The sequence below is a fragment of the Epargyreus clarus genome, unplaced genomic scaffold, assembly GCF_041222505.1.
Source record: "Epargyreus clarus isolate Ecla_fem2 unplaced genomic scaffold, WU_Ecla_fem_2.2 ptg000029l, whole genome shotgun sequence".
Classification (NCBI taxonomy): domain Eukaryota; kingdom Metazoa; phylum Arthropoda; class Insecta; order Lepidoptera; family Hesperiidae; genus Epargyreus; species Epargyreus clarus.
The window spans coordinates 2,438,923-2,464,191 of record NW_027332235.1 but is presented as its reverse complement, the minus strand read 5'-3'; the positions used below and the strand labels follow the sequence as shown (position 1 = coordinate 2,464,191).

The following is a 25,269-nucleotide window of genomic DNA, read 5'->3' as shown; positions in this document are numbered from 1 at the left end:
GTAGTTTATGTGTCATCGCCACAATCATTTCTAAGGTGAAACAGTTCTTTCAATGAAAGGGTGTGGACGATGGCTTACCTATGAGGCAACCTCAGACATCTTAGTTCACAGGAGTAACGACGCAACTGTGATTTGCTTCCTTGAACCCCTGTTCTTCATGCAGGTTTTTTTTTTTTATAATATAGGAGTAGCAGACGAGCATGCAGTCCACCTGATGGTAAGTGGCTACTGCCGCCCATGGACATCTGTAATCAACCCCAGAGAGGATTAGACATTCCTACCTGAGGTCGGCCACAGATGCGCCGCTACCCCTGAGGACTAAGCTGGAACGCCTCGGAAAAGTATGTCTCCCTTACCACACCCTTCAAAACGGAACACAGCAGCGCTTTACACTGCTGTTATTAGGCAGACCTAGGTGTGGAGGTGGTGCCGCCGGAGTCGAACCACAAAAGGTTCTACCACCTTCAAAAGGTTGTCACAGATGTCACATTTGCTACGTCAAACATATGAAATAGAAACGAACTTGCAGTCTATCTGATTGTAAGTGGTCACTGCCGCCCATGGACGCCTATAATCAACCTCCAATAAGTGTAGCCTCCCACTTGAGGTTGGCCTTGCTACCCCTGAGGACTAAGTATGTCTCCCTTGCCACACCCTTCAAATCAGAATACAGCATCGCTTATCATCCCTGTTATTAGGCAGTAGGTAATAGAAAGAACATGTTTCGTACTTCAATATTATATAACTGTGTCGAATGTTTTGTAAACGAATAAGCTGTATGAAGTCTACAGACTTAGCGGCAACATAATTATTAATGGAATTATTTTATCTCTATCTCCCAACCCCTAGTTTGTTAGGCTAATTAGCGTACGTGAGGGCGTGTGTAGATTTCGTTGGCTTTCAAACAGTGAATATGTACCTTAATTTATTATTTAAATGTGAGTATATTTTCATTTCCGCTTCTCTATTTTCGTGATTTTAAAACGTTGTTGTTTTCAAAACTTGTAGGCTTGTTAGTATGTGAAATATCTTACGAAGTCTGAAAGTCTGTAATGTGAAACCCTATCTAGGATAACTGCGTATTATAAACTATCTCTGTAGTTAAATACGTATCAATGCATGAACTTCCTGAAGTATTATGTCATTAACTCTTACATCTGCAAATAGGGTTATAGCTAAGTAATGTTTTTGTGTTTATTGTAATATATGATAGTTATGTATAGACAAATATATTAATTGATAATATGGAAAGGTAAGCAATAAATGACAAACTCGTACAAGCATTCACATACGTTACGCGACTTTTCGAGTAAACAAAATAAAATATTAAATGTTGCACCAACCACTTTCCTTCTTGTAGGTACCTGTCCTGTAACTTGACTTGTAACTTGACTAACGAATGAAATCAACATTTGTACGAGTATATCAGCGAGTTAAACATTTTGTTTCACCTAAATCAGGAACGGCGCAATTACGAGTAAGCTCGGTCCTCTTTTTAAGGGTTTGGAAAGGTAGCAAGCTAACAATTTGTCTGGGTAAAAATATGTTTGCGGTGGTTTAATTAGTTGTTTTATTTGCTGAAAATCTTTTTAGATTCAACCGTAGTTAATTACAAATTAAGATATTTTTTTTTTAATTGGTAAATTGAAAATGATTTTAAAAATCTATTTCCCCACAATTCTACCAATACACATTGGAGAAGCATGGTTTTATACACTTTAGGCTTACCCCAGTTGCGTGGAGAGATTCGTTCCTAGCAGTAGCATATTAAGAAGGGTTGAAGGATCAAACAAAAACAATTTTAATGTTTGTTCAAAACGATTGGAAACATTACTCTAGACTCATAGAATCCGTTGCAGCGTAACAATTATACCCTTTAACAAGAACAATAGTTTAGAAAAATCAGCTCTAAACTCGGCAAAATTCGCGACTGATGACGCGAATTTTCAACTATACCATTCACATTCCAACCGGATAATGCCATAATGGCCGGCGAGAGCTCCGGACAAACATCCCTCAGCAGAATCGTTGAATGAACGGACCGCAAACTATTCCGGAGAGATTTGCCATTCCTTCAGATCCAATTGATCGGTCTCGATCGTTCGCTCGCGTAAACACTTTATTTTTGAATGTCGAACATTCTCTGTTTATATTTAGGAGAATTGTATATTTTGCTTTTTTTTATTATTTCCCCATCCGCTTTGTGTTTATATTTTAAGGTCCCTTAATTGTACATTCGTGAACGTGTTTGTAAGTTATACGCTAAGATTACTGTCGTTTATATCACGTAATTAAGGATCCTTACGTCCCTTATAATATCACTCATATTTCTGTATATCTATCACCAGACTGTCTATGACCAGACAACATCTATGTATATAATCGTACTTCATCAAAAGAACACCGCTAAGTAAAAATATAAGAGCTCTTTCTACGCAACTTCGTCAGAATTTCAGGGAATGAAGAGTTCTTACACATATTCCCCTACATGAGATTAGAAATAAATGTCATTCACTAAAATAAAATGAGTCACAAGTGTTTCCTGTTTCCAGAGTCTAATCAATGAACGCTTCTGACCTTTTACGGTCAATAAGACATTATTTATTTAAAACTCCGTAATTAACTGATTTAATCGGGATTCCTGCCGACTGTCGTGTCATTGTATTTCTAGTATGAATAGTTTTTGTCTAGTTTTTACACGTTAGGTAATAAATATTTCCTTTGTTATTTTTTCTCTCATTACTAAATTACTCAAGGCAAATGTCAAGGCTCGTTTGTTAAATGGATAACTGCCTTTTTGTGTTATGTTTTGATGAGCTTATTTTCGTATTTCTTTTTAAGTCTGTCATATCACTATTTTATATTTTATATCAGTACAAATGTTTCCAAAATAATTTACCAATCACTGAACATATGTGTCTAATTTAGTTTATTGAAAAATAAAAACATTTTTTTTTATTTTTGACTATACCATGTTGTCAGATCCAAGTAACGAAGTTGACGATGATCGCTTATCATTAAGTCGTTCCTCTTTTTTTGCTAGCTTGGTCTTAAATGTATCTGAAGTTAATTTAGAATCTTCTGGTGTACCCTTAGATAGACCGTCTACTACTTCGCCATTATGCTTAATTGAACACTGATGGCTAACCGTTATATTTCGTTGTTGCAGAGGGGCGGTGTGTGAGTGTCGCACCGCCATGTCGCACCACAGCGACGAACAAGCGCTGCTCACGGTCACATCCGACTCCTTCTGGGAGCCGGGCAACTACAAGCGCACCACACGACGGGTGGACGACGGCCACCGGCTATGCAGCGAGCTGCAGGCGCTGGTGCAGGAGCGGGCGGACATCGAGAAGACGTACGCGAAGAGTTTACGCGGCTGGGCGAAGAAATGGAACGATTTGATTGAGAAAGGTAAGTCGAATACTTCTTCAAAATCTTAAGCATAGCACAACAGGTAAAAGGCTGAGCAGAAGAAACAAGAATGTGATGAGTCAGGAAAACGTAGATATGCTAAAAGTTTTCGCAATTTAGCGAATAAATGTTATTGCTTGATTGAGAAACGTATGTCGAACATTGTAAGGGTGGCAAAATTGCTTATCCAGATAAATCACGGCCTCTGGCACTGCACCAAACTGCGAACGTCAGCACAATAACGTGCTGATACGAATAGACATAGGATCATTCTCCAAGGGGGGACGAAGAAATCGAGTTAAGTTTCGTTCAACTAAGTTTATTTACAGTACAAATTTCAAACGTAATATTGTATGCTACGATATAAACAATTACACATAGTCGATGATTGTATAGGGTTGTACGTAAAGAAAGATGACAGATCCAATGTATCGATCTAACATACTTGTAAGCCACAAAGTTGTAGGTATAATCGAATATTTATTAGCCATAAGTTGTAGGTAACATGTAAACATAAGCATGCAAAGTGCCATCCCTAAACTATACACACGCCAAAGTGGAAGTTTATTTCAAGTGGATTGCGACTTCTGTAACTGATAAGAGGACTACGCTCAAAACAATAAACACAACCTACTTTTGATAAGACCATGCGCCAATCAAGATGTCAGCACTTATGAGAATACATCGTTTGTTTCTTTTTTTTCATTTTAATATATTAATACTGTTTGCTTCTGTTGAAATGAGATTATTTAATTAATAACAATGCCCGTATATATTTGACTGTTTTAAAACTAAAGTTTTTTGTTCTTTAATAGTAAATAAAAAAATAACATGTCATTTGACTCTCAGCCTCTCACATTAAGTTTCAAATTCCGAGCACACTTATATACCGAGCACACATATGTTATGTATGTAGTACATTGTTGTGTGAGTTTGTAATAATTAATTAATTTCATTAGAAATTAATTATTACAATATAGTTTGTAATAATTAATTAATTTCATTAGAAATCAATTATTACAAACTTTAACGGGGAAAATAAACTTAGTTAAGGTGCTGGACTATGGCTTAAACTTTTATCATTCTGAGAAGACACCCAAACCCGACAATAATGGATTGCTGAAGATGGTGCTTCATACATTGCTTCAATCAGATAGCAGAAAAACAGCACATCATTCATGATCTTTAAATCGAGTTAACGAACCAAACATCGCAAATGCGAATCAATATTCAACCATCGCACGTAAGCCTGTAGTTCAAGCGTCTCAAAGGGATGACGTGAACATGAATCAAAGGCGATGAGATCTCTCTGCCGGAAATCCATTCATGGGCATTGTTTATTGATTGATCACGGAGTAGGGATGGCGATTCTTTGCGAAGAAGATCGATTCTTGAATCGATTCGAACAAAGTGTAATAAATCGACTCACAAAAAAAATCGAGGTCCAAAGAATTATTCTCCGAAATTCGATCTTCGATCTTTTCAAGCAAAAAAATAGGTCATCAGGACCAAACAAGCACTAAAATACCTAGTATCCTTCAGCCAAAAATGTCTATAACACATCATCGACAACCAACTTCGAAATGATCGACTTTATATTTTCTAGGATGAAATATCGATTCATTGAATCGATCCATTACTGAGACCGATTAAAATGATCGATTTTTTTGGCCCTAAAGATAGATGCTTCGATTATTCGATCTCAGATCGCCATCCCTATTACAGTGCCTTTCAGATGTCGATGTCAAAATGATTTCAGTGACAGTTTTAGAGGAGAAACGTAGGACTTTGAAATAAGACTCACTATTGAACGGCGGCTAAAAGATGTGTGCTCGGATATTTGTTGAGCGTTTCTTCTTGGGAGTTTAGTATTTAGAAGACTTGAAAGTCTGATTGGAAACAGTTGAAACTTGTTCATTTTGAATCATCTCCTCAATTATGAATGTGCAATTTATTAAATTGATTATGAATACCATAATATATCTGAGAAATCACATAATTAGAGAATCTTCGTCTTATCGTATATGTATATACACATTCGTCTGGATCGTTAAAGGTACTTTGGAAGGGCTATAAATGTCTTTGCAACATTAACAAGCTTTAGTAACGTTATCCTCGTGTAATGGAAATTCAAGATTTATTATTTTCGCGGTGATACGATAGCAATAGAACTATTTGTAGTTTGATTGCAGCGGGTGGTACCGCTATATTTTTTTTTGTCCTTTTTTATGATATTTTTTAATTCGAAGGGGGAAGCAAGATGCGCTGATATGATTTAGGTCATACAGACATTTATATGATGAAGTTCCGTTCTGTATTAAGATGTTTGTGGATCAACAGTACAATAAATTTTAGTCTTTGATCTGAATTTAATCCTAATAAATTCTATAGCTAGTGGCAGGTCAAAATATTTCTCAAACAAAATATATTAATGTACTATTGGATATATCAAATCTTCTTCTTAGCCTTAATACAAACAAGTAGCCAACCTATGCATGTAAAGTCTTGCGCATAAAATAATAAAAAATATTAATTCGATATTATCATTTATTTTCGAGTAAAATCGTCCGAAGCACTTGACGCCGCTTATCGGAACCGTTTCAGCTGAAATATCACTACGCCGATTGTGATATGATGATATCGTTTCGTGGTATAGATACCGATGGACTCCGTTTGTCAGTTTGTGTGCACGATAAAAATGAGAGCGTTAGATTGTAACTATGTATTATTTGATGGCAAATAGGTGGTGCTGTAATACATATGTTACAATGATTACATTTTTTCGTCTCGTATCTCGTCTAAGGTGCTCTTTGTTGTTTAGTTTTAAGGGTATTATTTAATTAGACCAGTGAGGCGTTCCAACTTAGTAGGCGTTCACATATTTCAATTTCATAAAATATCCTGTAGCAAGATGCAGTCATCTGAAATATGGAGACGTTTGTCGTTATTTTAGCGAGTTGGCTATAAAACTATAATTTGCCACTATGTTGAGTATAATGAAAGCAATAATAAAGTTTGAAGACCCGCGTGGCAGAGCGATGACTAGCCGGTCTAAAGCGCACAGGTTCCGGGTTCGATCCCTGGTCAGAGATATCTGAACTATGACTTTAGATTTATGTCCGATAATCCTAGTATGAGTATAGAAGGTATATTTTTAAATAAAAAGTTTAAATATTTTATATTTCAATTTTATTTAATACTCGATTACCAAATACATTGTCAGATCTGATGCTTGTATAGGAAGTCGCATACATCAGTAAGTTATTAATAAAAAATGCATAGCGCACACGGCAAAACCGGACATGACCTCGCGAGCTACGTAACCTGGCCACTGAATCATTGCACACGTCGACCACAGACGGACGTAATGTCTTCTCGGCATCGAAAGCTGTGGTCTCGATGAATTAGCACACCTACCCGCTTAATTGAAATTAACTGTTGCGTAATGGTAGTGATGTAAATTGCAGCTTGGAGGAAAGTGTCAAAAGTATATTATAAATTCTTATGGAAATTGGAACTTTCATGTGTCGACCTTATGACAATGTTAAGCGATGTTTTTGTGATGTGAAAGGTGTAAACAGGCAGTGACCGACCCCAGGTAGCATTACACATTTTATTTGGAGTTATGGGGGACAGTAACCATTTGTTATCATCAATTGGACCTTGAACTGCATGATGGGTTTTTAATTAATATTCATTAGAATATCTAACTACTGGGTGTATTAGCAGACTGCTGAACAGAAGTCTTTTGTCTAACCTTATAAATCAGAAGACGTTTGGATCTAAAATTATTAAAAAGTCTGTCGTGTTGTGTACACGACTGTGAATAATAATATTTTTTTTAGCGTAAGCATCGTCTATGTATTTCCTATTCTTTGGCACGCTCAAATAGCTTAACGGATTTTAACATGTGAGATGTCTATAAGCCAACGTGAAATGTGTTGAGTGACATAGACTCCAGTACTTCCTTTTTTAGTCAATTATTTCTTTTCAAGTAGTTGGGTTTTTTGTTCTCATAACAATTGTTACTTATGGTGTAGACGTAGGAAATTGTTTTCCGTCGTTTTCTAAGACGAAACGGAAACTTGCAACAACATAGGTACTCAATGTTTCGTGTCGGCTTCAGTCGGTTGTAAAAGAAGTCGCGACATTCACACAACATTAAAAACACCCACACACACAGCTGGGAAGATGAACCATATTGCAACGGCCATTAAATTAAGTTTTATGTAGCTATAACGTTTTTCTGTGTGGTGTGGTGTTTTTAATTATTTTTTATTAGTGTGTGTATTGTGTGTGTGCTATAGAGATGTCCTTGGGTATTCTTATGATGTACGTTTTCGAAATAATTGTTTATGTTCATAAAAGTGTCAATAAAGAGTGTATTCCAATTTGGCATCATAGCAGTAAAAACATATATACAAAAGCAAACCCGCCAATTTATACATGCATTGTTTATTCAGACAAATCATACGCTACATAACAACTTACTACTTTGATTATGGCATGGTTGAGCGGTAATGACAGTGAAACACATAAGTGACCTAAATAATAAGCTTTTTTTATGTAGTATCGTAATAAGTATAATGTACCTTAATAAGTAGCCTGCATTCAAGTATTATCTTGACTACCCTTAAGTCGACGCTTTAAAACATATACGTTCAACTATGTCTGTCAACTCTACTCATTTATATGACTCATATATGTACGTATTTAGTTGGCAGTCGACAACCCTATTGTAGTCGCCCATTTCACGGTTCATCGCTCGGCTATTGTAGAGTACGCTTCGAATATTATGATCGCGTCAGTCGCACAAACTGTTTACTCTTCATCCACTACTCGATACATCGCTGAACTCTACTTTCATAACAGCTGATTGCTTTCGTGATTCTTGGGTCGTAATGTTCATTTTCTAGAGGTAAAAAGTAGTTGTGATTGTCGATATATTTTTTTCTGTACTAAATTACAATGCATATGCAAATTGTGGATGGAAAGAGGAACTTTCCTGCCTATCGTTTGTCAGTCTCAGAGAGTCTTACTTATATCTGACTAATCAAACTTTTCAAAACAGAAAACAGCCGCTCTTAACATAAAGGTTACCTTTAGACCTCTATAGGTTAAGAGTTAATCTTAATTAACCTGTTAAAAATCCCCCAATTTTACCAAAATTACACGAAAATCTCTTAACTCATTTTCCTCTTAAATTTATGGTAATCCCTTATTTGGGCTATCTAGTAGAGACAGTCAATCAGTCATGATAAAATCCCTAAGCAAATTTTCCCATTTTTAGGAAGAAATCATACATAAAAGACTTAGTATCCTTAACGTTATTAGATAAGCAGAAGTGGGTGTGGCTGTCTTGCCTACCCAGTCAAACACAAAGCGGTCTGTCATCTCATTCATTACATAAACAAGTCTATTTATATAACACAAGGAAAAGCAAACAAATACATGATTTATCGATCGGTCCACGTTTTGAAGTGTCGCAATTAATTAACCCCTGCCACACGACGCGGTGATGCGGAGGCGGCCGACGCGCGTTAATTATAATTAGTTCATGTTGCTCCTCTCGCGTTGTTTTATTGATTGAGCACGGATTTATTATAATTATTAATTATTATCGCTAGTGAGGAAGTGTCGTAAGGAAATATCATGCGTTCTTTCGTAAATTTATGAAATTGCTTATCAGGTTTGAAGATTCAGGAAATGTCATGCATTATTAATGTGTCTTCTTGGACTCCTAAAAATTCTTCCTGTTACCTATAAGTTGTGAAAGGTGACTGGTAACTTCAAGGTAGACTTGGACTTGCTTTTTTAATTTTTTTAACTTTGTAAGAGACTTGGGAAGGAAGATAGGTACTAGTATAGTAAATACAAACCTATGCGTGTTGGAGACTTATGTGTGACGTCACAACATGGTAGGTAGAAGCGAAAATTTATCGTGTTTTCCATATTAGCGCTACAATACACACTACGTAGGTGTGTGTATTGTACATTTTTAGCCCTTTACTTCCACACAATAGCTAACTATGTAGCTGGTATAGTATGCAGTATTACGTAAACTGTAATCCTAACAAAAGAAATCGCTTATATTATTAAAGCGTGATCCTAAATGCAAACGTCTCGGTGTGTGTCGGTATGCATGCTTCTTACTCATCACTTATTGTAATGTGATTATAACTTTAAGAAGAAGAAGAAGAAGAAATAAGTTTATTACGTAATGCATTATACACACACATGAGAACGAAAAATTATCTTAATTCATTACAAAATAGTGGGATATGGGTAAATCGAAAACTTAAGATACATAATATAGCAACACAAACGAATAAAGAAAGAAAAAAAATACAACAGTTAAATAGATGCGTTCCTGCATATCCCTGTGCTTGTATGTTTATGCCATGGTGTGTTGCACCACGGCGCTGATTTTCAGTGAGCCCACAGAGTGACTCACGGATATGCGTACAGCGAAGAGAAGTAAGGTGTAACACGTGAGTGGCTGAATTCCAATTAATTGTTTCGATGCGGGTAGACGCATTTGGTATTTACCACTGGGAGTGTTTGTTATTGTGTTTGTTACCAAATTGTTACCTATTATCCAGTGATGCCACTGAGTCAAACCTAAAACTTTCTATTATCAAGAATTCGTTGAAACACGCAATACTAATTAACGCAATACAAATCTGTTCTCTCCCGTTAAGCGTCATTAGGCGTTAATCTTTAATTAGTAAACAAACAGAACACAACGGGTCGATTTTAGGGATGGCAATCTGAGATCGATTAATCGAAAAATCGATATTTTGGGCCAAAAAATATATTATTTTAATCAATCTCCAGTAATAGATCGATTGAGTGAATGGCTCTGTCATCCTAGAAAATCAAAAGTCGATCTTTTCGAAGTTTCTTGATTGTCTGAAGAATCAGTATTTCAGTGACTTTTTGGTCTTAATGATCTTTTTTAGCTATCTTTGCCCTTAAATATTGGCTGAAAAGATCGCAGATCAATTTTTGGAGTATCGATTGGCCCTCAATTTTTTGCTCTTCGATTCGAATCGATTCAAGAATCGATCTTTTTCGGAAAGAATCGCCATCCCTAGTCGATTTCGACATAAACATACCACGCTTGGTTTAGTCTGGCTACTTAGTTAAGTAATTAAATAGTTTTAGGGATTGTGGTAATCTAAGTTACTTCTGATTAAATTGCTTCGGGCAGTTTATGCTTTAGTTGTAAGCCTGTAACCATACCTCTGTTTCTATTACTAAGATGTGTGTTTATACGCAAACACACACATCTTAGTAATAGAAACAGAGGCGTTAACACACGCGTGTTTAGGATTCCGAACTCAAAGGATAAAAACAGAGTCCTATTTACTAAGCATTGGCTATCTGTCCGTCTCAGGGCTCTTTCTCTTAAACTGGGATAGATAGACACTTAAAAAATGTACAGCGTATATTACTATGCCCGCGTTAGTGATAAATAATAACAATAAAAAAGAAATTGGTGGTACGGGACTCTCCGTGGGCAAGTACGACTCGTACTAGGGATTTATTTACAAAATTAGTGTAACAGATTGGTACAGAGTATACCGTTTACCTGGTGGGATAAATAGTGATTGCCACATATGGACAATGGATTTATGCTTTTAATTCCATATCGGATAGGATCCCTCTATAAATACCGGGACCATAATAGGGCTACGGTATCCCCTGCTCTGTCGTAAGAGGCGACAAAAAGGGGCTTCCGGGGTTGCGGGCGGCAAGAGTGGGAGCTCAAACCGTCCAGCAAGCGACCTCGGGAAGGACAGCGGTTTATGTGGTCGTATATCGCTGTGATCACCAGGGGGTATGATAGGAGCGTAAATTGCTCCCCCCAGGGCAGAGCCCGATAGAAGCATGGCAGCAGGGCATCGCGTTAGGAGGACTCCGGTTTTGTTCCGTTGGAGATCCCGGAGTTCTCCACCAAACGCCGAGAACGGCCACCGGGGGGGTTTTAGTGCGGTAAAAGTCCCACATAACCCGGCGTCACTCCCATGGCGTCGGGTACCTTTTGAAGGTTTCCCCCTCTTCAACAAAAAAAAAGAGTTTCCCTCTATAAAATAATTCTAGAATCTAAAATTGGTAACAGAATATATTTATTCCAAAGAACTGAGTTGGCATGCCTTGTGTGCTTTAAATGTTGTTTTCCGAGGCAAATCTATTTCTGTCTTATACTCGTAACTTAGGTGGTAGCTGCACTAGTCTAACTTTGAAATCCTTCATTTTAGTTCACAAATGTATTGTGTTCCCAAAATATCATCAATTTCAGACAACAAAATCGATATACAATTCTTTATATAGACACAATGTCGGCCGGTCGATGTGCCAGTAGATAAATATTTGTTCTCCTAAAATCTTCGCTTTCTTAGCAGTCAAATATTTGGACTTTTAGAGGGTACTCCGAACAAACAATGATTGTTCTGGACATAAGAGACGACAAGGGTTTGTTTGTTCTGGATTGTCAACGATAGGGAATATTGTATTTCGATTCTTTAACGTCAAATACAGGAATAAAGCAGTGATAGCTTAGAGGTTAGAAATAAGGCCTCGCAAACGGGCTGTCCGAGGTTTGAATGCCTAAGCTTTTTCAAAGTTAAGTGGCTACAAGACGTAAATCATGACTTGTTTAAAATTGTAAGGAAAACTTATACGCCTAAGGGTTCTATCGCCAAGTTCTATAAGGGGGTCGCCAGGGGTTTACCAATTCGAACACGTCCAGCGCGGTGGACTTTAACTCCTCATTTTGATAGGAGACCTGTGTCCTGCAGTGGGCCTATAGTGGGTTGACAATGACGAACTATTTGTTCGTTTGCTACTAAAATAAAAAACATGTCTTACGTTTTCCACAAATAAATAATTTATATAAAATAAAAACGAAAACGATTTTCGCGCGACAGCTGTTGTTGTGCAATTGTACAGATTGCGAATAAAGTAGGTAGGTGTTACAAATGAAATGGAAAGTTGTGACGCGGTCCGAATTCGATGGGTCGCTCGTTCGATTCCCCTCACGGCCGGTACGTGCCGAAAATGCATACTTTAACGAAAATCGAAAGTGCTCTCCGATAGACTTAAGCGATTGAGTTTCAAGTGTTACATAATTAAGTGGGGGAATTAAGTGGGGTGTGGGGGAGGGTGGGGTGGTGCCCTCGGGTGGTTTGCGTCGGATCGTCTTTCAATCTTGGGTCTGTTTTGACGTTTGAAATTTAACACGTGAACCAAGTAGAGGAGACGTTAGGCGCGGATGGATTTCAGTTCTGCTGCCACTTGTCTACCTTTTATGCGAAACGTTTGAAAAACTTATAGTTTTAAATGTTCAATACCCTTCAAATATGTTTTCGAATGTTACAGGAAAGCTAGACAAAACAAAACAGCTGTAATTAATAATGATGATCGAAGCATAGAAAACCAAATATGTAAGGGAATATTTTTGTAACAAATCCTGCATCAATTCTTCGTCCGTGCTTCACGTCACTTCCGTTTGGTTTGTTTCTAAAACATAAACAATAAGCACAAGCAAGATCAATTTACAAGGAATTAATTGAAAATGTTGTACCAATATCAAATTTTAAAACCAATAAATTTCATTCTTGTCTTGAATTTAAAACTTTAATTTATTATGAATCTTAAAGGTTCAGTTTGAAACCTTTGTGTAAGCGTCTCTCCTTTACACTCTGGAAAGCAAAGCATAGCAGCGTTTAAGACTGTTATTGTAAGGCAAAAACAAGTATCGAGATGTTGTCTTATGAATCCCACTTTCGTGGAGTTCAACCAGATTTAGCCGCTTTTTAAACTGGTCCAATAATTTCGCATACATGTCCCCTATATGAGAAAGTGAACAATGCGCCTTTAGGAGCGTTACGCGGCCACATTCGGCAATCGGTCCGGTTGTTACATGATCGATTACAAGTGCGCGGTGGTTGTGTTGCGAAACGACCGCTGGATAGACCGGTTCGAGGATTGGGAGCGATTCTGTTGGGGGTCTCTTGGGGTATTCACGGTAGTCATTCAAGTCCTTTAGTAAGATACTAAACCATTTTTTTGCTAACCGAAGTTTTAATTTGGCCATCATTGGTTTAAAAAAAGGCCAGATTTCGAGTTATGGTAAAATTGGTAAAAGGTGTTATTATTTGTACGCGGCAAGATTGTCATGTTAACCTTACAATTGCTTATATAAATCTTACAATAGTGTAGTGTTCACGATTTTTGTTTGAAGTGTGTTTTAATAGAGTGGTTTATGTAACGCTTTACGACTTTATCCTAAGGGATAAAGTAGAAAAGCAGAGGTACTTGAACTTAGTCATCAATAGTAGCAACGTACTTGGTACCAAATTTCTAGTTGACTTCAATCCTATTAGCGATCTATCACAGAACTCTATAGGCGGCATTGATTAATTTTGATTGAATTCTTATAGTAAGCCATGTACACTCTTTCTTGGCGTTCCATTTAGTCCTCGAAAGTAACAAGGCACTTTGATCGATTACAGATTGAATATTAGAATCTAGTTTATTATCCTAAGTTTAATATAATCCAACATGTATGACGCAAAAGGGTTTAAGTAAACTCGTTACAAGCGCGGCTCGCTAAAGTGGCGAAGTGGTCCGCTAAATCATTCGGTTAAGTAATTTGCGTTGCGTTGGTTAAATTGCGTCGGGCGCAGCTCCAACGGTAGCGCGGGTATTATGCTAAATATCGAATATTACCTCACAGTAATGATCTCTATTATTAAATGTTAGGTGTACTGTACGGGGAAGTAGGTTTTTATGTAAGAAGTAGCAAGTAAGTATGTCTTGAAGTCTTGAAGGTGGTAGAACCCTTTGGGTTCGACTCCGGCGGCACCACCGCCACGCCTATTTCTACTTAATAACAGCAGTATTAGGCACTGCTGTGTTCCGTTTTGAAGGGTGTGGTAAGAGAGGCAGACTTTTCCGAGGCGTTCCAGCTTAGTCCTCAGGGGTAGCGGCGCATCTGTGGCCGACCTCAGGTAGGAATATCTAATCCTATCTGGGGTTGATTACAGGTGTCCATGGGCGACAGTAGCCACTTACCATCAGGTGGACTGCGTGCTCGTCTGCTACTCCTATATTATAAAAAAAAATTGTATGATAGCTGCTGCATGTGGACATCTAACAAACTCCATAGAACAAGAGTTCTGCTACAAATTGTTTATAATATTCGTGTTGTTCACCCTGACGACTACTTTTGAAGTTATCATGTTTTGTAACTTCATGTAGTGTCTCTGCTATAAGGCACCTTCCAAACCACATTACAGCAGCGCTTAGTATGATCGTTATAAGGTAGTTTTTTTTTATTGATGTAGCAAACGAGGACAGTCCACCTGATGGTAAGAGGTCACTGTTGACTATTGATATCGATAACAAACTCGATATAAAATTGTACAGGGATACAGATAATAATAGATGCCTTGCAATCCCTGAGGACTAAGACGGTTGCCCCGGTCGGTGTCGCGTTTGTGCTTTTACAGAGAAACCACAATGGCTTCTACCATTTCTAATTCAGCTGTCTTTTAATTAATTTATTGTTGAGTAGCGCCACGAGGCTCGTGACCCAGACACTTTATACCTGTCGTAAAAACACATTTAAATTCAAATCTTGAAGCCGTTTTATAACGGTCCGACAGATCTCTCCTATATTCCGTACGAATAAAATGAAATGTTTAATTAAAACGCGGGGTCAGTCGTCCGCGGAATGTTTCGTGGACCCAGTAATTCACGATCTCGCCGAAATAGTAATTTGCAAACTTAGAACTAATTAATATGAAGATTACGGACCGCGGCGGTACTGTTTCGGAGTATTTAACAACAATTATCTCGGATTACAACCTGGGACCTATTCTCTATCTAACCTAGTAATTTATTCATAGAATTCGCGCTACGGGAATATGAACTTAAGGTTTATGTATCGTAGAAGAATATTAGTTAAAATTTTAACTAGTTTCTTGACTAGTAATTAAGTCGGTGTGGAATACGTAATATACTCTGATACAAGATGATGGTGATAAGTGATGCTCGCTACATTTAACTGATGTGCGCTAAACCGTGATATTAGTTTATTTTAACTAAAGTATTGTAATAAATATTAATTGCGTTACCGTACGTGAGCATTTATAACTTTATTGATGTGAAACATCTATAGCCGCACGTAAAAAAGATTTCTGGCGTGGCGACGATTACCTTTAACTACATAGACAAATGTTCTATAAGGGACAGAGCTATTAGAACAATGTGATAAAAAAAGACAACTAGTGTTTGACCTTGCGTTTCAAGTGTACGCAAACGTAAATATTGACCATGGAACATAGTGACCAATGATTACTTCAGTCAAAACGGGACATCGATTTTTTTATGTCAAATACTTTTTACTTGAAAAAATATAGTGAAATAATAAAAAACACGCTTTTATGATAAAATTAACTAAAAAGTAGAAAATAATTTTCAATCTAGGAATCATTTAAGGAAAAGTAAATACATAGTATAATTGTGCAAAAAATGTGGGGCGCTTTATGAAAACTGATAAATGGAGCAACCCATGTTTTTTTCACAATTATAATATTTACTGTTACTTAATTGACAATGGCAACGGTTCATTTCGGAGACAACGGCACGAAGCATCGAAAAAAGGGACTGTCCCGTTAAAAACGGGACGTATGGACGTATATTTCTCATTGATACTCATGCTTGTCAAAGACAATGAAATAATGGAACAGAAGGTAAAAAATGTCCAGAACTGTCGATAATAGTTTTAGTACATCGTTTACGTAGAAATGTTATAGTACAGTTTAACTAAATAAATTATTATTATATAAATATATAATTTGATGAAAGAATGTATCTATACAGATGTATCGACTGGTTTAAAATATACGATTTAAAAATTGTTTATATTTATTATCGTATATTAGTAAAGATTACTCACTCCTAACAAGAAAATGTACCCAGTTTTGAGAATTGAAATAGTTGCGTAAAAAAGTTTTGCCACGTCTCCGTGCTAAAATGTCCCTAAAATATTTGAAATAATTATTTATCTATTATGTAAATTACGCAGTATTAGTTATTTATTTGTAAATTTTCTCTAAAAATGTTTTAATTTGTCAAGAATTCAAAAAAAACTTACTAATAAGCCGTTTGTGGCTTCATTCAATTTCAAGGCGGCGAAGTATCTTTACTAATTTATGTTTATTATTTTCAGTTTTATTTTACACACGACCATTAATTGCAAAGTTGTGTACATTTTATAAATGTACTAGCTGACCCAGCAAACATTGTGTTGCCATATAAATAAAAAAAATGTTAAGGGTGAACAACCCTTATCACTTAAGAGATATGAAAAATAGATAGATAGTAGCCAATTCTCAGACTTACTGAATATGCATATAAATTTTGATGAAAATCAGTAAGAGCGTTTCGCAGGAGTACAGTAACTAACATCGTGACATGCGAATTTTATATAATCTTACCGTGGTCTTTTTGAGGATTAATTTCTGGCTATACAAAGATTGTTTATTAAATTATGTTTAGGTTAATTTATTCAATTAAAGAAATTTTAAAATACCGTATACTATCCTATATAAATTTTATGGTAATATTTTTTATTATTTACCACAGATATCGAAGAAAATTTAGAGATTAGGATACAGAATTTCCCATATATCGATTTTATTTTATTAAAATAAACTATAAAAAGTTATATTTTGACTAAAACACACTAATATAAAAATTAAGCAGTGGGATCTTAAACTATAACATACACGTATGAACATCGTGAGCTTCAATAAAATGTCACTTCTGTTCTGTTGATCTATGGTCATAGATCAATGAAAATTTTTTCATTGATCTATGACAGTTCAATTCAATCAATGAAAGTTTTTGTCAATGAAAGTGATAAAGACGCAAAATGCATGGTCATGCATTTTGCGTCTTTATCACTTTCATTGACAAAAACATACTTTGTCTCTTTCTGGTTACTCATGTAATCATGGCGGATCGAACACGAAAAATAAACAAAATTTAATAATTTCTCTTCATTTACGTGTGATAGGTGATTCCATGAATCTTGTTTCTTTTTCGAGCATAATTTTTGCATTTATGCATTGCACAAGAAGGCATTTTGAGGCTTAAAATTCAAAATAATGACGTTTAACGTGTTCAGTGACATTCGTGTGTATTACTACGCCGCGCGAGAGCGACTGGAGTCGTTTTAACTCGTTTTACACCACTTGACGTATTTTGTATGTTTTAAGTATTGCCCGCTTATTTTTCTGATAATAAAATGTCTGACCGTGATAATTTAGAGAGTGAAAGTGATCAGCCTTCTGCAAAGAAAGCAAAATCACACTATGACACACCATCAAGTCATCAGTAAGTTAATTATTTTTTTATAATTAAAGTATGCATTTATCTGTGCATTAAGCACGCGTATATTTGGTGTGTTTTGAGCGCCAGCAAATGTAAAATCTACTATCTTGGTAGATTAAAATTCACATAAAAATCATTGCATACAATGTTTTTAAATTATTAATTAATTTTAATGTCATTCTTCTCAGAGAATAAATTTATTAAGACTGACAGAATTGTATTTCAAAATCAGCTGATGGCGTGCAGCGCACGAAAGTTTTTTCTTATTTGTTATAAATATGAACATTAAAAAATTAATATGTTTTTTTCTGCATATTACCTACTTTTACAAAATAATGTCGATGTTTCACATCTGCCAGGCGTCCCGTGACGGCTCACATTTTTTTTTTTTAATTTTTAGGTTATTATAAAAAATTAAGTTCATATTTTATTTTATCCAAGAGTATCTTATAATGGTACCTTTGGAATTTGAGTTATATGGAAGTCATGTTTGTGTATCTTTGTAGCGGACAACCTATTAAAAAAATTGTAATGCCTAATGTATGTAGGAGATCTGGTAGGAGCCCTGGAGATGTTTGAAAATCAGATAACCATCTAAATTGAAGAATTTCGATTACTTTTTCTAAGACTGTTTCTTTGCTAATGTAGACTGGAAGAGACTATAATCTTAGCGACAAAATTGCTGGATGTCCCTTGACATTCGTATTTTATGCGTCATGGTTGGATATTCAATGAAGATGTGCATTAAAAATAAGTAATCACTTGCTATTACGATGGAGGAAAACGCAAGGAAAACTGTGTAGATTCTCAAAGGTGTGTGAAGTTTATCAGTTCGTAATGAGCCATCACGTAATATGGACATACCCCCTCTTACTTCGATAAAATCGAAATAAAGAGACCTGTCTTAAATAACGCATCCTACACTCACAGCCCCACACTTAGGATCTCCTGTATCGTGGGTACCATGGACACACGTAAAGTCGAAGACACGACAAGACAACAATTCATCATTCCGATATTTGTCTGGTCGGGAATCGAACCCTGTAACCATCAATAGGATGACGATGAGCTAACGACGATAGATATATACTGCATTGAAGGTATTTTCACAAGTATTCAACCTAAGTTCGATCCCCGGCCAGACACATGTAAATGATCAGTTTATATTTCTGTTCTGCGTCTGGGTATTTGTGTATTCGTCTATGTTTGTGTCTACGGTACCCACACCTGGCGTAAAAAGCGTATAAAGTGTTAAAGAAACATCACACGGATTCATTTATATACCACATAATTGCTGGTTGTTTATAATTTACGTCACTTATTAAATACTTTTCTATTTTATATTTTTGGTCTTGTTTTGAATTATGAAATTGCAATTGATTTTTGTGTGACAAATAAGTGGATAAAGGTATACATGTTGGATGATTATGAAAGAATATAACGTATTTTTGGAATCCCTTCTGAGCGTTTTCATAAAAGTGTTAATAATTAATATTATTATTTACCCTCAGGTCCGGAATACGGCACAATGGAGGCGGCGTGGAAGGGAGGCATGGTGGAGGCGGAGCGGCTCTCGGACCTGCACCTGAGCGTGCGCGACCGGCTCGTCAATGACGTCATCGCGCAGATCAAGAACTGGCAGAAGGACACGTATCACAAGGTCAGTGCTTTGTCTTCACTCTTGTCCTGTCTACGTCATGCTTACGTGTTGCGACCTCCGGTGTTGAAGAGGTGGCCCTACACGGTCTCCACTCTCTACGTCATTTTCACGACCTACGTCATGCGTTTGTGCGTACGTCGTAACTTGACTGAAGATGACGTTACAAGCTACTGCTACTGAAGGTAACACTATATTCATTGTCTGAACATCTTGTACAAAAACGAGCTCCGAACTGAGACTGCCTCATCTACGTCATACGAGTGTATGTTCGTGGCATACGAGAAATATGGACAGAATGGAGCTACATGTATTCTGAATCATGCTATCGATATTTTGTCAACACCTTAAATATAGACGGCCATTCTCTTAATATTATTGTCTCTCCTTATGATAGATATTTCTTTATCAGTAGTTTGTCAAATTTTATTTGAGCTTTATTACGTAAATATAAATTACAAAAGCTATATTCAATATATTGCTATATACAATGTACCTGCTTCGTACTTTTACACAAAAAAATATTCACTTCAAAGTAACATTGCTATTTAGTAATATATTTCTCAAAGCCACGTAATATGATATCGAACATATTTCACGAATGTGACAATGACGGATCATCCGAATAATTGATTAACTTTCCATCGATTCATACTGGAGTCTCGCTTTGTGATTGTGACGACGATATCACAACGTATCGAGATATATCGAGACATAAATCACGACGGCTGTTAGCGGCCATTACGCTACACTTTGATATGGTTGGATAGTGACGTAGAGTTAGGTGTAGCTTAGAAATGGTTTAGAGGAATCCTTTAAAGGAAATATGTAGACAGTGAATTCATTGCTGCTGTCTGCTTTGTGACCTATCTATGTGTGATGATTTAAGGTTATTTATATATCAGTTATACCTACTAAATTTAAAGTAAAGACACAGTTAACAAATTCTTGACAAAATGTTGACAGAGGCGAGCCCTTACGCTAAGCAATGACGGGGAAGTCATTGGTTTAAATCAAGCTTTTATTAGCTTGGGTTGTATTTATGTATGTATGTAACGGAATCTTTGAAATCGATTTTACCCACTTTGAACGGTCCGATTAATTTGATGAACAATCAAGCACCGATGACAATACACGATTTTAATAAGTTTATCCCATTCTCCTCATCAGAATCGTCAGGAATCAGTATTAACGATTTTCCTTGTGCGATTTTAGCGTGGTTAGTAATATGTAGCCTTAGCGTGCAAGATATACAATTTTCCGCATTTTAATAAAAATAATATTTTCCTTTAAAATCGATTCTGCGAATTTTATGCAGTCTGTGGCACAATGTGTCGTGGCTCGCGGCCAAATCCACCGTGACATCCACCGTCCGATGCTTTGCGTCGCCGGTATTAGCATATCGGCGACTCCAGACACGATGTATGGGTTTCAAGTTAGCATACATTTTGTATTTAACAAGGTTCTCCTACCATGTCTCCTTATGACTACGGAATTTTGCCTTTTTTGCACAAAAGTATATACCTAAATGTATTTAGGATTATTGATTGAATTCAAAATTGTGTCCTGTATAAGTATGTCCCTCCGAGTAAACCTTTTTAGTTTTATAAGCTGGTCTTTTCCAAAACATTTTTTTTCTTTACTTTCCAAAAATTGCTGCTACTTTGAATTACAGTCTGCAGTTCTGCACCAACACATTAGACAATGTTCTTGGTTTTTTTTTCAGTTTTCATTTCTTTCGCCTCTTAATCTTAACGCAATAAAAGAAATATAAATCAACGACCTTTTCATTAAAACGTAGTTCTGAGTTATAAAGTGAAATTAATCTATCCCTATAGTAATGCGAAAGTTTACGTACAAATTAATCTACTTATAATACATTAGTGCATTGCTTAACGTGAAAAACATTTTACGGTAGCTACCTTAAGCTATTTATCCAAAGTAGTTTTTCTATGCAAAGCATGCATGCATGTTGCACGTCCGCGATGCACGCGCCTCGACGATGGCCCGCCGCATCGCGAATCAGGTCTCGTCGCTGACAGACGAACTGACAGAGGCTTCCGCGGCGAGTCGGTAACTAGATTACTGTGGACATACACTTACATGCGATCGTTGGTACATGCAAGTATTTGTATAACAACAATATTGAAGCAGACGCAATTTTTTTTATACAGAAATAGAAAAAAAATGCAAGTTACCTGATGGTAAATAGCTACTATGGCCTTTGGACATCTTTAGTCAATCCTAGTTAAGATTAGAATCTTACATGATGTTTGACCTACCCCTAAGGACTAAGTTGGAACGTCTCGGATAAGTGTCCCTTGCCAAACCTTGTAAACCGGAACACTACTGCGGTTCACACTACTGTTATTAGGCAGAAAGAAATAGGTGTGGCGGTGGTGCGTTCTGAGTCGAAAAAACAAAGGGTTCGACCAACTTTTATTGTTCGACTCGGAAGTAAAGAATGTACTTATAAATTGTATTGTAACCAATCAGTAAAATTAAGCCAAATGGGCCCGGTAATTTGAGCTAGATGGATGACCGCTATTGCATGATTCTTTAGGGCGCGTTGACCGCTTACCATCCCATGGAATGCGTACCTACACGTTTGCTTCATAGATTTTAGATAAAAATCAACGTGCGTTTGCACTCTCACTAAAATGAAATTTAAATCAGAACATACAATTTCGCCACACATCAGTCTCACGCGCATACTAAAACCCAATGAATTACAATGACGCCGAGTGCACTGCACTGCATAATTCGGCTCATTAAGTCAGATTAGCAATCTGAATGTCAAACGATTTTCTATAAACCATTTGAATTCAAGCACGTTTACGCGTTTCGGACGCCGGTGAGAGTTAAGGCTGCGACCGCACTGGGCGATTGGCAGGCGGCTGTCACGTGTAACGCCAAACATGTTTTAATTGAGCGTTCGCGGATGCATTGGAATGTATTTAAATTCAGTGCTTGCAATGAAGCTACGCAGGGAATGTTAACTTTCTATTCGATCGATTCGATTCGTTGAGACTAGTCTTAACTAGTCTTTAACAGTGTTCGTTTTTCATATAAGTAATCTAGCTAAGAGGATACCTTACCAATGTTAAGATAGTCTGCTCTCACGTTTTTATAGGTTTTGCTGAAAAGATATTTTAGTATTCAGTTTAAAAAGTTTTTTTAACCACACTCAGTACAGTATTCACACGGTAGTGCTAACACAGCTAAATGAAAAAGATTTTAGTGTGGCGATGGTGTTTTTGCAGTCAAACTGCAAATTATTTTATCACTTTCAACCAATACATATAAAAGCTTGTGACACAATGGAATTAGCAAATTAACCACCTAGTATGAACAAGCCCTAAAACAAATTTTCTCCGCTTCACTCTACACTTTTACTTCGATTATGTAAAGATTGCGTTCTCGTTTGCATTAAGGTAACGTAAACAGCATTAATGAAATATTGTTCCAACTGGGTTTTGTTTGACTATTACTTTCTACGTTTACGTAATACATTTAAAGATAATAAGCAAATTTATGTACGCAAATTAGATAATATTAAAATATTAAAAGTGAAATATCATATAATTGTTTTCAGTCCAAAATGATAGATAGAAAACAAGAGGACAAATAATTTATTAATTTGATTGGTATAGGATGCGTTTAAGTTTATATGAACAGTGTATAATATGTAGGTATATGTAGATCTTTCATTTGGTCAAAATATGTACATTTCGGAACTCATTGATGTCCGCATGAAAATAACTAACATATTCTCGTATAATCCCTACGTTCGAATTTCAACAGAAAGTCCAATAATGGAGCTGTATCTAAAATGTATCTCTTTTTTATTTGAGGTTAAATGTAAGTTCATAAATAAACACATTGAGTTTGTATGTGGGTGTTCAAACTGGAAGATTTGTTAAAATGTACACCTACTGCGTATCGAATACATCAGTATCAGCAAATTCTATGAATATTAACAGCTTAGCAGTTAAAAGTGGCTATTTACGACGGTGCCAAGGACGACCTATTAATATTAATTGCATGTATTCACTTGCCATGTAATGATGAATATTATTCGAATGACGCATCCAATGTGAATAAATGAATAATTATTCACAAATCACGATTGTTATTGTCTTGCATGTGTTGCATCTTGATTGGGGACAATTTTGTCATTAGTTTCGCTAAGGTTTGAAAGCTTTGTGCGAGATGGGTATTATGTATAGGTACCGTCAGGTCAGGGGAAATAAGAAGGTACGATCAGTAATTTAAGGTACTGTGCTTTCCTCTTTGTAATATTTGTACGGTCGATTCGATTGTCGGTTACTATTGTTGTAGAAACAATGAGAAGAAATACAGATTTATTGTACTTATTTATTGTAAATTTTCAGCCTTTGTTTGTACATAGTACTAAACCGTCTGAGGTTTAGTACTATATATGACTTGAGTAAACTTAACATATTAGTCAAAGTAAAGATTTACTAGTATGAGAAAATAATTATGATCATTCTATCTGTTATAATGACAACCTATGTTTGCGTTCTCCATCAACCGAGATCCATCAACATCTTCTAATAAAAGTGCATATTCAATTATCCTTCTTAAAGTCACTTTACTGTATCCAGTTCGTTTATCCTTATCCTCTGGTAAATAAACATAGTTTATGGCCTTTAAGCGCGTGTAACAATCAGACACGAACAAACAGATGCGCGGTTATTTGTGTACGTAAACATAATAATGAGTGGCATTACATCCCACCTGCAATTGACCGACGCTCAGTACAGAGTACTATAGAGAATTGTACACAACATACTCATATATTTTAAGACCTCTCAGGCCTTCAGGTTTCCTTACGATGTTGTGCTTTACCGTTTAAGAATGTGATAAATAATTTGTCCTACGCAGATTATGACTGAAATATTAGATATACCTGCTTGGGATTCGGCTATCGGAGTCTCAGCCTGAGAAGTCGAATTTTAAGTACTATTTTGTTACTGCATTTTGCAAAATTGCGGTTACTTATATTCGGCGTACTTCAAATTCTTTCAACTTTTTTTTAATAGTTCTTGTTATAGCAGCACAGTATATACTCTGTAAATATTTCAAGTGTATGTATTACGATTCAAGTGAAAGCGCCCTGTGATACTCACTAACAGCGTAGGCTTAGTACCTATTCAATAGGGTTCCATTTTTACCCTTTGGGTACGGAACCCTGCAAAGCATTACTAATCATCTTCACGTGAACACACCCGCTGAACGTAATCAGATGACCTTTGTAATCGCAATTGAGACTTACATGTTTGATTCTCTGATCGCTTGCGCAACACAGATCGGTATCGGGTTATTGCAACACGCCCGGCAGACTGCTGACCCGCTGGTTTTTTTATACGCTTGTCTCTGCCTGTGACGGTGTCTGCGTTTTTCGTAAAAGTAGCATCACGTGGTACCAAACGACCACTTTTCTCCACCTCCACATTGTGGCAGCACGGTGGATTATTCCCCGAGTCTCACCTAGTTGTAGACCATAAAAAAATTAACAAAAAAATACAACCGACTTCTACTACCTAGTAACAAATAATTGAAATTAATGTTGGTTTAGTACATAGTTCTGAAGTCTGCGCTCAATATATTTCGTTGGATAACGGAGTAAATAACGTGTCCAATTCTCGAGAAAATAGATTCAAAGTGGTCACAGATCGTTATAGTTATATAGTCTAGATTTTGATCCCGTGTTTTTTTTTAAATTTCATAATATAGGAGTAGTAGACGTGCATGCAGACCATCTG

The 25,269-nt window shown here is 36.4% G+C and overlaps 1 protein-coding gene across 6 annotated transcripts in view; it reads left to right on the top strand.

Moving 5' to 3' along the window:
- The window catches only part of Synd (protein kinase C and casein kinase substrate in neurons protein Synd), a 152,576-nt gene that overhangs the window by 66,169 nt on the left and 61,138 nt on the right, over positions 1 to 25,269 (top strand). For all 6 annotated transcript variants that reach the window (XM_073089558.1, XM_073089559.1, XM_073089560.1 and 3 more), the window contains 2 exons: positions 3,170 to 3,414; positions 19,335 to 19,483. In XM_073089558.1, the coding sequence (XP_072945659.1) occupies positions 3,198 to 3,414; positions 19,335 to 19,483 (366 nt within the window). In that variant the 5' untranslated portion in view covers positions 3,170 to 3,197. The remainder of the gene's footprint in view (positions 1 to 3,169; positions 3,415 to 19,334; positions 19,484 to 25,269) is intronic.